This window comes from Petaurus breviceps, unplaced genomic scaffold (genome assembly GCF_028583685.1).
Source record: "Petaurus breviceps papuanus isolate PSGF00001 unplaced genomic scaffold, PetGlider_PUasm1.0 77, whole genome shotgun sequence".
Lineage (NCBI taxonomy): Eukaryota > Metazoa > Chordata > Mammalia > Diprotodontia > Petauridae > Petaurus > Petaurus breviceps.
The window spans coordinates 230,841-243,819 of NW_027186492.1; the positions used below are offsets into that span (position 1 = coordinate 230,841).

At 42.6% G+C, this 12,979-nt stretch overlaps 1 protein-coding gene across 1 annotated transcript in view; it reads right to left on the minus strand.

Annotated features, from left to right (window-relative positions):
- The window catches only part of RASGRP1 (RAS guanyl releasing protein 1), a 119,528-nt gene that overhangs the window by 28,876 nt on the left and 77,673 nt on the right, over positions 1-12,979 (minus strand). The window contains exons 4-8 of the mRNA XM_069105718.1: positions 8,985-9,047; positions 8,266-8,397; positions 5,529-5,682; positions 1,647-1,820; positions 881-997 (exon numbers count right to left, since the gene is read on the minus strand). Of these exons, the coding sequence (XP_068961819.1) occupies positions 881-997; positions 1,647-1,820; positions 5,529-5,682; positions 8,266-8,397; positions 8,985-9,047 (640 nt within the window). The remainder of the gene's footprint in view (positions 1-880; positions 998-1,646; positions 1,821-5,528; positions 5,683-8,265; positions 8,398-8,984; positions 9,048-12,979) is intronic.

Here is a 12,979-nt window from a genome sequence, read left to right on the forward strand (position 1 = left end):
TTCCTTCCTTCCTTCCTTCCTTCCTTCCTTCCTTCCTTCCTTCCTTCTTTCCTTCTTTCCTGTCACATCACATCTTCTACAGCAGACCTTTCTCAGTCCCTCCAGCTGCTTCTACCTTCCCTTTGAGATAACCTATGATTTACACTATAAATATCTTGTACGTACAAAGGCATTTGAGTGATGCTGTATTTTTCAAAGGCATGCATGCACACATCCATATTGCATTTTTCAGGTTGGGGGAGACCTAGGTGTCTTTTGGGGGCAGTTGGGAAGGAGCCAGTACATGAGATGATATTTGGTGAGGAGGAAGGGAATGAGGGAAAAGAAAAGGGAGGGAGAGACCAGAATGTGAGCTCTTTTAGAGCAGGGGCCCTGTATGTGCCTTCCTTTGTATACCTGGTACTTAGTGCAATGCCTAGCATACAGTAAGTGCTTAATAAATGCTTATTGGATGACTTTATCAGGGCTGGGGAGCCTGTGGCCTCAAGGCTACATGAAGCCCTCTAGTTCCTCAAGTGAGGCCTTTTGACTGAATCCAAATCTCGCAGAACAAATGCCCTTAATAAAAGGATTTGTTTTGTAAGACTCAGGCAAAAGGCCTCACCTGAGGACCTAGAAAGCCACATGTGGCCTCAAGGTCGAAGGCTCCCCACCCCTGAACTTGACCCTGTATCCTGTGGCTTCCTTTATATTTACATGCATATATATATATGTGTGTATATATATATATATATATATATATATATATATATGGGGTCCTGATCCCTCTTTTGGACAGGCATAGGGAGCCAATTTTGTCACCATTGGTGATATGCTCTGGGAAGCATTCTGTACTTGGCCTCCTGCTAAGCACCCATGGAGTGAAGAGGGTAACACTGACCTTGTTGATCTCATGGGGAACATAGGAACTTGTCTCCTTCAGCCTGGAGATGGAGCTGTGACACAGTCCTCCGATCACAGCCATCAAAGTGTTAAAATTCTGCAGCTGATGGAGTTTCTGTATTACAAACCCAATAGAACAAGTGGTGGTTAGCAGCATGTATCCACCCATCGCCCAGCTTGAGAAGAGCCTGCCTTCCCCCTTCCCTCAAATGCCCCCCGTTTGGTGCTACAAATTATTTTTATACAAAATGGAAGACTAAGAATCCATTTGCAAACTCCTTTGTATTTTCCTCCTCAAATCTCATTTGAGGGATGGCTAGGTGGTGCAGTGAATAAAGCACTGGTCCTGGAGTCAGGAGGACCTGAGTTCAAATCCAGCCTCAGACACGTAACACAAAACTAGCCGTGTGACCTTGGGCAAGTCACTTAACCCCTTCCCCCTCCAAAAAAAAGTTATCAAAGACTTGGACCTTTATGAATGTTATTGATGCTGTTTGTTTTTCACAACACATTCATTTCCCAATTTACCTGCCCCCAACCCCTTGGAACAAAGGGAAACAGATCAACTGCGTTTGAATTCATCAATAATGTTCAGCATCCAAAGCACCCCATCCCTCAACTAAGAAGGCAGCATGCTTCATCTTGTTTTCCTGGGACTTCATGAATACAACATCCGGCTCCTCCCAGCCCCCCCCCCCCCCAACTTCTAAGAGGAGAAGACTAGAAGGACTGGTCATCTCAGAGATGGAGATCAAGGCACTCACCTGAGCCACCTTTATGAACTTGATGAAGACTTCAGCCCTGAGCTGCGGGGTGGGGCGGCTGAGCACCATCAGCTGTACCCACTGGGAGATGCCATTGCATAAAGCGATAGACCTTTCCATGGTGGGATTCTCCTTCACACAGCTATTCACAATGTAATTTTGATAATCGGAGAACTGAGAAAAAGAAATAGAGGAATCAGGAGGGCTGCTCTATTTTTGGAAACCACCTGTGTTGCATCTGATGCCTGGGTGGACAGGGTCTGCTATTGATCAGATTTATGGAGTGTTTTGTAGCTAGCAAACACCTTTCCTCACAATGGCCGTGGGAGGCGGGGTCAGTAATGCACATATCATCCCCCCAACTTAAAGATGAGGAGATTGAGGTTCAGAGAGGTTAGACAATTTGCCCCAAATCACATAACCAGTAAGAGGCAGAGATGGCCTCCAGATCCAGGACTGACACCAAGTCCTTTGCTCTTTCATTGAAATTTGCTCATTCATTGAAATGGTACAGTCGATAGAGCATTGAGATTGGAGTCAGGAAGACCTGAGTTCAAATACCGCCTAAGATAGTTTCTACTAGTTGCATGACCCTGGGCAAGTCATTTGACCTCTGTCAACCTCAGTTTTCTCACCTGCAAAATGGGGATCATAATAGCTCCAACATCAAACAAGATGCAATATATGTAAAGTACTTTGTAAACCTTACAGAACTATATAAATATTAATTATTATTATTACTATCATTATGTGCCATAGGAAGAAAACCCACTTCACTTTGACTTAAACTTCATAATAAAAACTCACTTTCACGTAGAGTATTAAACATTTACAATGGGTTTTCTTTACATCAGCCCTTGGAAGTAGGTAGTATTAGCATCATTATCCCCATTTTACAAATGAGAAAAGTGAGATTCAAAGAAAGCAAATGGGCACACAGTTATTAAGTGTCTGGAGAACTAGAACCCAGGTGTCCTGACTCCAGGTTCGGAGTGCTTACCACCTTACCGATCACTCTGTGATACCGCCTCCCATAGAAAGAGAAAATAACAGCATCTCGGTAGGAAGGGATCTGAGAGGCCAGCAAGAATCATCCAGGATAGAGGTGATTATCAGTCTTGTGAATCTGAGTTGTGTAAAGGGTGACACCCCTCCCCCCAGGCTCTTCCTGGTCCCCCCAGTTATTTGTGCTCCCTGAAATTTCTCTATCTCCGTATATAAGTATATACACACATATGTGTGTATACCTATACAAATGTGCACATATATTTTCTATATATCTATAAATATATGTTTTTAAACTTATCTGTAGATTTAGTATTCCTCTCCCTCAGTATAACTATCAATTTTTTAAGGACAGAGTCTGTTTCCTTTTTGTCTTCCAACCCTAATGCCTAGCACAGTGTCTGATACTTCAGTGCTAAATAATTAAGTGTTTAATAATTATTTGCTGAATCAGAGTGAATTTGATACAATGCAGTGTAATAGATAAGGTGTAGGATTTGGGAGTCAGCAACACCAAGTTTTAAATCTTGCCTCAGACGCAATAAAATTGTGACTCTGGCTTAAGCCACCTAATTCTATGCCTCATTTTCCCCATTCATAAAATTGTATGTGTGTGTGTAGCAAGGTGTGGGGTGCACTCGATGGCTTCTAAGGTCCTTCAGGTTCTAAATCAACAATCCTATTATTTACCTGCTTGAAAACTAATGTCCACATTAAGTATTTGAGACCTAATTGTACATCCCAGTTTGCCATGTGTCCCCCTGCTAAATCAGCACCACCAAGAGGAGGGAGGGTTTTTGCTTTCTCCAGCATAACCCATAATCTCTACAAGGAGGGCACATATTACATAGGTAGTGTTTCAGAATACTGCTATTGCTGGTGTGTGACCACATGCAGTTAAGCACTGCATTTTTTGGGAGGGCAATTGGGGGTAAGTGATTTGCCCAAGGTCACATGTAACCATTTTAGGCAGGGATTTCACAGGTCAAGTTTAAAAAAATGTCATTGACTATAGGAAAAAAGGGCCCATCCCTCATGCACATTCATGGCCAGTAGATCTGGGACCCCTGCAAATATGAAACTTTTGAAAGAACGTGCTTCTTTGGGATTTCAACCACATCGTTATCAACAGCAGCATCTCTTAGTAACTTTCTCTCTTGTACATACACATTCTTTATTTCCTCTTCCCTCTTAGTGAGATAACATATCAAAAAGGAAACAGTAAATACCATTATCTATTTCCAACATGAGGATAGAGGATGTGACCTCTTGCATTCTTCCTCCATCTGGCCCAGATGGTTTTTTTTTTTTTAATTGACTAGATAAAATGCAGACATCCTTAAAGAGATCTTCTATGAAGGGGCTGCCCCACGAGAGAGGAAAGAAAGCTGAATATTGAGAGCAGGGACTGGCTTTTTCTTCTTGTTTTTAATTTTTTCTTTGTTCCCCCAGTTCCTGAAACAATGCCTAGCACATAGTAGGAGCTTAATAAATGCTTGTTGAAGGAATGAATGAAAAGCAGTTATTTCAGAGGAATAATGGAAAATGCCAACTCGGAGTCCTCACTTTTGCAATGATTTCACACTTCCCCCACAATTTATCTGGCCACTGGCATCAAGCAGATCTTCAGTAGCTCTGACTGGGAAGGCCCTGCCAGTTCAGATTTCCAGGGGTGATAAACTACCCTTTTCAGCTCTGCTCCAACGTGGTCAGTAGGAGGGCCTGCTCCCTGATGGCAGGTGGCATTGGCAGACCCGGAAGGTTGCCATTTGTTTGAGGCAGTGCCCTCTGTTTTGGGACAGGGGGTGGGTGGGTAAAAAGGTCAGGGTGTGGGGGAGCAGCCCATTGTGTAGTTTGGTGATTTACCAGGAGGGCGTAGGGATGGAGGTTCTTGGCAGATGAAAGAAGCTCTCTGGCAGTGGGGTTTCTTTTGCCCTGCTACGATTACAGAAGGAACATCCATGCTCTGAGAGGAGGAAAAGACCTTTCTTAAGCTGGCCTACAATTCCCCAGTGGCAACACAAAATTGTGTAGGTCTTTTGGTTCGAAGTACGGTGGTCTTCTCATTACACCATGCTGCGAAAACTCTTTTATTGTGGTGCAATAGAAGGAGATGTGGGGTCAGAACCCAAGAACCTGTGTTCAAATCCAGACTGTCACTCATGGCCTGTTTTGACCTAGTTGCTTTACCTTTTCTGGGCCTCAGTTTCCTTACATATTAAAAAGGATGAGGAAGGTTTGTACTAGATAACCTCTGGGGGACCTCCTAGGTCTAAATTCATGATCCTGGGATCCCTGAGGTCTTATAAGCACTACAAGGTTTGGGGTACTGGAAGGTTTGGAGGGTGGGTGGTTTGTATTGACAGTGAAAGCCTCTGAACAAAACTGGGAAAAGAGACCTGCTGCCATGTTGGAATCCTAGAAACTAAGGAGGGGCTGAGTCAAGGGCATGGTCAGAGGTGGGTGGCATGGCAGGGGCAGACAGATCACCTAAGTCTTTGAGGTGTACTGGTTGACTGTATTCTTTTGGAGGAGACTCCTTGAATATGGTGCCAAGACTCAGGAATCCTTCAGGATTAGAGGGGTATCATAGATTTAGAGCTGGAAGAAAACTCTAAGACCATCTAGTACAACTGTCCAAGTTTACACAGATTCTGTCAGAAGCAGGATTTGAACCCAGGTCCCTGGGTTTTGGAGCCAGTACTTCTTTCACTACACCTTGAGTGAATGGCAACAGGCATATACACCCACCCCTTGCTCCTTGCTGGTTTATGCTCTGTCCTTTTTACTTGAGTCTTAGCATGCATGGATCTCAAATCTCAGCTATGTGTTTTTCTCAGAAGCCCCAAAGCATTCACTAGAGTCCTGGAAACATACCGATATCCTTCGGAAGGATTTGAATTCAAGGTAAGTAAGGTGCTCAGACAGCTCTCCTGGCTCCAGATGGTCAAAGAGAAGTGATACTTTCCGTTTCTTACTGGTGTTGGGCTTTATCCTTTGAGTAAGCTTCCTAGACCAGTCTCGAGCATTGCTTTTTTTGTGTGAGTTCAAGACAGATAGACAGGCATATAGAGATAGAGAAGATGAAGAGAGAAAGACAGAGACAGGAGGAAGTGGGGAGAGAGAGAGAGAGAGAGAGAGAGAGAGAGAGAGAGAGAGAGAGAGAGAGAGAGAGAGAGGAGAAGGAGGAGGAGGAGGAGGAGAAGGAGAAGGAGAGAGTGAGAAAAAGATAAATAGCAGGAAATGGAGAGAGAGAGACAGGGACAGGAAGAGATGGGGAAAGAAAGACAGATATAAAAAGGAAAGGGAAAGAGACAGGAGAGGGACAAAGAGAAAGACAAGAGACAGGAGGCAATGGAGAGAGAAAGACAGAGATATAGGAGAGGGGGAGGGAGGGAGAGGAAGAGGGAAGAGAGAAATAAATCAAAGTTGTTTTTTGCAAAAAAAAATCCATTAGCATTTCTGACAACAATATAGATAACATTTCTTAGGCTGAAACAATATGTCATCAGAATTTCCCCAAATCAGTTTTTTTTTTAAGATGACTACAACCAAGACATTTTATTGACTTTCAATAAGAACTTCAAACATACTCCAGGGTGAAATGAGTTTACTTCAAGCTAATGGAAGCGCCTAAAACCAGTCATAGCTTTAGCTCCTTGTTACTAGTTCTTTCATCTGCTTGTGTTGTATTGCTTGGTCTCTTTGCTTCTCCAAAGCACTCCCCATCCTAAGTCATCCTAATTGACTTCTGTGACAATAGATCTGGTTTTGAAACTTAAATGTAATGGAGAGATGTATAAAAATGAGAACAATGAGATAGCATCTTTCCCTGACTTTTTTGGTCTAGTACCAGATAATTTTTGTAACTACTTTGGAAGATGTTTTAAATCCTGGGGGTACCAGACCGCTTTCTTTATCCCTTTACTCTCTTCCGCCCTCTTCTGCTTAGGTTGCCCCTGGATATTCTTGCCCATTTTTTTCACATACATTTTACTATGATTTTATTCCTTCTACGAAGAAACTTGTCGCTTGTTATTTTGTTCAGTGCCCTTTCCACTGTCCCCTTCTTAGGGCAGCCAGCCACCATGGGACAGGAGCAGTGACACGGGACCAATGATCCGTAAAAGCTAGTCTTGGGACCAGATTTATTCTGCTTTGTCCCAGGGGAAAGAACTAGAAGTAACGGGCAAAGCTGCAGAGAAACATCTTGTTTGATGTAAGGGAAAAGTTCCTAACAATGATTTTTAGGTCCATTCCAACTCTGAATATTCTGTGAATGTCAATCTTCAACAACATAGGTACTCCCCTGGAGTGGGGCCAGATAGATGGTTTAATGGATAGAGCTCTGGGCCTGGAGTCAGGATGACCTGAGTTCAAATCCAACCTCAGACACTTATTAGCTATGTGACCCTGGACAAGTCACTTAACCTCTCTTTGCCTTAATCTACAGAGAAGGAAATAGCAAACCATTTCATTATCTTTGACAAGAAAGGTTCATGCATAGCATGGTCTATGGTGTCACAGAGCTGAATGTGACTGAACAACAACAACAGAATTCCTTTGGAGAAGCATGATGAGGAAGTAATCTCTTTTTTCACAGGAATCTGAAAACAGGAAAGATATGCATATACCCACGGTGGGCTTGTTAGACTTACAGATGAGCAGCCCATGGGGATGGATCTGAAGACCTCTGACTGTTTCTTCGACAGTGAGAATTCTAGGGTTCCATGATAGTAACACAAACATCACTAGTTCTGGATCTGAACTTGAAGGACCTAAGTTCAAATCTCAGCTCTTTGGTTCATTTCCTGTATGGCCTTGGACTAGTCATTTCATTTTTCTGGGTTTTAGTTGCCCTCTCCAAAAAAGATGAAGGGATTGGACTAGATGACCAGCGGTCTTAAGAGCCCCAAGTCTCTGCAGGTATAAAGGCAACTCTGTGGCTCTAGATGTGTTCATCAAATAAGATAAAGCATTTAGCACTATGCCTGGCACACAGTAGACAATAAATGCTTCTCATTCCCCATCCTCCATTATCTCATCAAATTTTTACTAGCTCTTTCCACAGCAGTCATGGCCATCAACACCATTACCACCATCACCACCGTCACTGTCACAATAAGTGAAATTTATAAAGCATATTTTACGTTTTGCAAAAAAGATTTATATATGTTGTCTTCTTTGAGCCTTACCTATGAAGTAGATATTATATTAATTATACCCATTCTATATTATTGCAAACTGAGGCTCAAAAAGGTTGTCCATGGTTATACTTTCCATATTAATATCTATGAAAAGTCATTATTCCTCAGCCTATTGTTTTGTTTTTTTAACCAGGATCAATTTTTAATCTTTGGCCCAGGGATTCATCTCCAGCTACAGCATCAGTATATTTTTCTTCTTTGCTTCCTGGTTAAAGAATCAGGTGTTTCCAAAAGCAAGAACTTTTCCTAAAAGTATCGTGAGTCATCCTGACAGACACAGGGGGGCTCCTCTGAACGAGAGAGCTCGCAGGCGGTTGGCAGCAGTGGCCGCGCCGGGGCGGTTTCACTATGATCCTATTACAGAAGCAGTGTGACTTTGAAAGGTTACTCCAAACCTTGACACTCACATTTGCGTCGTATCAATTAGGCGGCAGTGCAACTCCTCACCGTGAGCTTTCACCAATTCCTGAAACTCTTCCATACTGTTCGTCAAGCTGGCGTCCAATTTAAACATGACCCAGAATTCCGTTATCCAGTATCTACAAGGAAGAGATGAAAAGCAGTCAGTGCAGAGTGTGAGGAAGACAGGATTTCCCCCCTTTGGTGGATTCCCAAGAATGGTGGTAGCAGGCTTGTTACTTAATAAAGAGACCTTGGAGGCGGAAGAGGGGAAGGTAGAGTTTGATTTTTATCCATTTTTTTGGTCTTAGTGGCTGAAAAAAAGATTGCAGTCACTGACATTCACTTGGCTCTGGGCACAAAAGCACATGAAATTTAGATTGAATGTGTGCTAAAATTGAAGGAATCCTTCATCATCTCTCGACATTTCTTATATTTTATGCCACAGTAAATAGGATTCAAGGATGGATTTGCATACTTTCTTGTGGTTAAAAACAGTGTTGCTTATTAAGCTCAGTCACATGGAAGAGAAATTAGTATGGATTTCCAGAGTAAACATTCTGTTATTTATATTCCAACTCTGGGAGATATATGCACGGAATGAGAGGGAAAACGTGGAGCCATCCTGAGAAAGAAAGAGTGGGCATCACTGTCTCTCTCATTTTTTGCGTATGGACTTCATTTCTCCGAGCTCTGGAAAATCACTGACATCAAACAGAAACCTTACCTTACAAAATAGCAGATCTTCAGACAAAGGCCAGGTGAACGTTTGGCCAAAGCATCCTTATATGTAGGGACTAGGTTAAGGAAAAAGGAAGCCTCTGCTCACCACATTAACATAAAACATGTCTTCTTACTGGGAGGTACAAGTCCTTACAAAATACCTTTTCCTGGTACCCAACCACCAGATATCATCATTTCCTCCGTCTATTCCCCTTGTCCCCCTATCTTAGGATGCAAGCACTGAGAAGTATTCTCTCTCTCTCTCTCTCTCTCTCTCTCTCTTGCTTTTTGGAGGGGCAATTGGGTTAAGTGACTTGCCCAAGGTTACATGGCTAGTAAGTGTGAAGTGTCTGAGGCTGGATTTGAACTCAGGTCCTCCTGACTCCAGGGCTGGTGCTCTATTCACTGTGCCACCTAGTTGCCCCTGAGAAGTATTCTCTTTATATATATATATATATATATATATATATATATATATATATATATATATATATATAATAGTGATTGGTTTTCTGTGTAACCCAGAGTTTATTGTTGTTCAGTTGTTTCAGTAGTGTCCAACCCTTTGTAGCCCCATTTGGGGTATTCTTGGCAGAGATACTGGAGTGGCTTGTCATTTCCTTCTCCAGTTCATTTTATAGATGAGAAAACTGAGGCAAATAGGGTGAAGTGACTTGCCCAGGGTCACACAGCCAGAAAGTGTCTGAGGGTAGATTTAAACTCAGAGGGAGATGAGTTTTCCTGACTCCAGGCTTGGCACTCTATGCATTATGGTGCTACCTAGCTACCCCTAACCCATAGTACCTATAGCCAAAAAGAGAGTGTTCTAACTTAAATGAGTTACAGGGAAAGTCCATGGCATTTTCAGGTTAAAGGGATCATAGATCTTTTTGGCCATAAATTCTATCCCATTTTTCAGATGAGGAAATGGAGGCTCAAGGAGATTCATAGGTCATATATCTAAAGCTGGAAGGGGCCTCAGAAGTCATCTAGTCTAAACCCCCTCATTTTACAGATGTGGAAACAGAGGCCCAGAGAGGTTAAGTCACAAGTCCACAGGTACCAACAGGTAGGATCTGAATCCTGTCTTCTATCCATTTCAATTTACTGAAAGTCTACTCTGGCAAGGCCCTGTGCTAGGGGATGTGGAAGGTCATGGCAGCATAAGGATGAATAAGATATGGTTTCTTCATGGAGGGTAGAATATAATAGGCAAAATAAAATAGGTACACATTAGTATCATAGAATCAGAAAGAAATAAAGATGCTAAGAGGGACAAGAGAAGCAGTATGGCATAATGGAGAGCCAGATTTGGCTAAGGAAGCCTTGGGTCCAAATTCTGCCTTCCACATGTACTATGTGATCCAGGGCAAATTGCTTAACCCTTGCCATTCCCTAGGCAACTCTCTAAGACTTCAAGTTGTAATCTGCATTATTCTAGGGAATTTCCTACAGCGATGAAATCATAGGTCTTGACACCTTCCATCCCCAAGAGAAACTGCAAAATGGTTTGGGAATGGAAAGGGGCCACCCTTTGTTAATCACTCCATGCTGGGGGGATAATAGAAATTTCATGGAGGAGGTGGCATTTGAGCTGGGCCTTGAAGGACAGGATCTCTGCTTCTTCATCTGTAAAGTGAGAAGGTTGTGCCAGCTGAACTCCAAGCTTCCTGCCAGCTCGAAATTGAAATCTTATTATAATTAAGTAGGATTTTTATATGGAATAATAATGTGAGTAAGATGATGGAGGCAGGAAAGCACAAGGCATGTTTGGGGAATGACAAGAAATCAAGTTTGGTAGGATAGGGAATACAAAGTGGGAAATTGGAAGTACGATTACCTGTCAAAATAGTGGTATTATTACCTATCAAAACTGGGCAGCTAGGTGGCGCCATAGTGCCGAGCTTAGAGTCAGGCAGAGTCTTCTTCCGGAGTTCAAATCCTGCCTCAGACAATGACTAGCTGTGTGACCCTGGGCAAGTCACTTAACTCTGTATACTCTAATTTCCTCAGATGTAAAATGAGCTAGAAAAGGAAACAACAAACCACTCCAGTATCTTTGCCAAGAAAACCCCAAATGGGGTCACAAAGAATTGGACATAAAAAAAAAAAAATGACTGAACAACAACAGCAATTGGAAATAAGGCTGGAAAAATAAATAGAAACTAGGTGGGGGGAGGAGAAGGTTTGGAATAACAGGCTAAGGAATTTGAACTGTTTAGCAGGTAGCCCTCACACCAGAGATGCCTGTCTTCCTTGAATATTTCATACATCCGGGGAACTCAGGGGCCAATAGCCAATAAACCCTTGTAGCTCTCTAAGCTTTATAAGAAATCAAGCATTATGGCTAAGGGGGAAAGCAAGGGATAGAGAGTCTTCCCACCACCTAGTGAGAAGTAATGAGGGTCTAAGCTATGGTGATGGCAGTATAAACGGAAGAGGCGAAGAAGAGACATTCTCGAGACAGAACTGGTGAAATTTATTGAGGGTAAAGGAGGTGAGCAAAAGGGAGGAGCCCAAATGTTTTTGGCCCAGGTGCCTGGAAGCATGGTGATACCATTAAAGGGAACAGGGTAGTCAAAAAGGAGCAGCTGGTTTGGGAAAATGACAAATACGGCTTTGGACATGTTGAACAGGAGTCAAAGAAAGGACATCCAGGCAATGATACCCATGATGTAGGTGGTTCAGGAGAAAGGTTAGTTTGACAGATACACATCTGGATATTATCTGGATAAAGGAGATAATTAAAACTACAGGACCAGATGATATCAGAGATGTGTACAGAGGGAATATATAGAAGGAAAAGGACTAAGGACAGAATTATAGGGACTTCTGTATTTAGGAGTGAGAAGAAGAGAAACTAGCAGAGAATATGAAGAAATCATCAGAGGAAGAAGGGAAAATCCAAGAGGCCACAGAATCATAGAGATCAAAGGAGGAGTTTCAAATAGGAGGTAATGGTTAAGTTTCAAAGTTCTTACTAAAGTAAACAATAAGCAAGAAAATGGGGTATCTAAGTGGTGCAGGAGATAGAGCACTGGGCCTGGAGTTAGGAGGACCTGAGTTCAAATTCGGCCTCAGATATTTGACACTTGCTAGCTGTGCGAACTTGGGCAAGTCACTTAACATTGATTGTCTTGCCAAAAAAAGAATGAGTGAAAAAAAAGCTATTGGATTTGTGATTAGGAAGTAATTTGTGGTGACTCTTCAGATGGAAATTTCAGGGGAATAGTTGGAGGAGAAACCAAACTGTAAGGAGTTCAATCAATCAATCATGTTTATTAAGTGCCTATGGACGTGACTGAACATCAACAAAATATTTCAGGCACTTGTGCTAAATGCCAAGGATGCAGAAAACTGCAAAAGATAGTCCCGACTTTCAAGGAGGTCACAATCTAATGGTAGTTGAAGCCTGTGCAGCAGATGAGGAAGCAGATATAACAATTCCTCTTCGGTGAAGTTGGACAGTAAATAGGACTAGACTAGCCATTCAAGGGGCTATTGGGGAAGAGGAACAAAGGAGAGAAGCATTTATTAAATACCTACTATGTGCCCAACACTGTGCTAAGCACTTTACAAACATTATCTCATTGGATTTGATGCTCACAACCCGGTGAAGTAGGTACTAATCCTATCCCCATTTGCTCAACTCTGATGTTTGCTTGTATTTTTTTTGTGTTTTTTTTTTCTGCCAAGGAAAGAACAGAGCAAAAATGGCTAATGAGGATTTGAACCCCAGAGAAGTAGGGAGATAAAGCACCTGTAACTCCTTTAAGAATTCAGGCTATCAGGAGCTGATGAATTATACCCTCTGCTGCTCCAAGAACTGGCAGATGAGATTTCAGAGACATTTTCAGTGATCTTGAAGAGATCAGGGAGAGCAGGAGAGAAGGCCCAGGAGTGGAGAGAAGGCCCAGGACTGGAGAGAAGGCCCAGGACTGGAGAGAAGGCTCAGGACTGGAGAGAAGGCCCAGGACTGGAGAGAAGGCCCAGGACTGG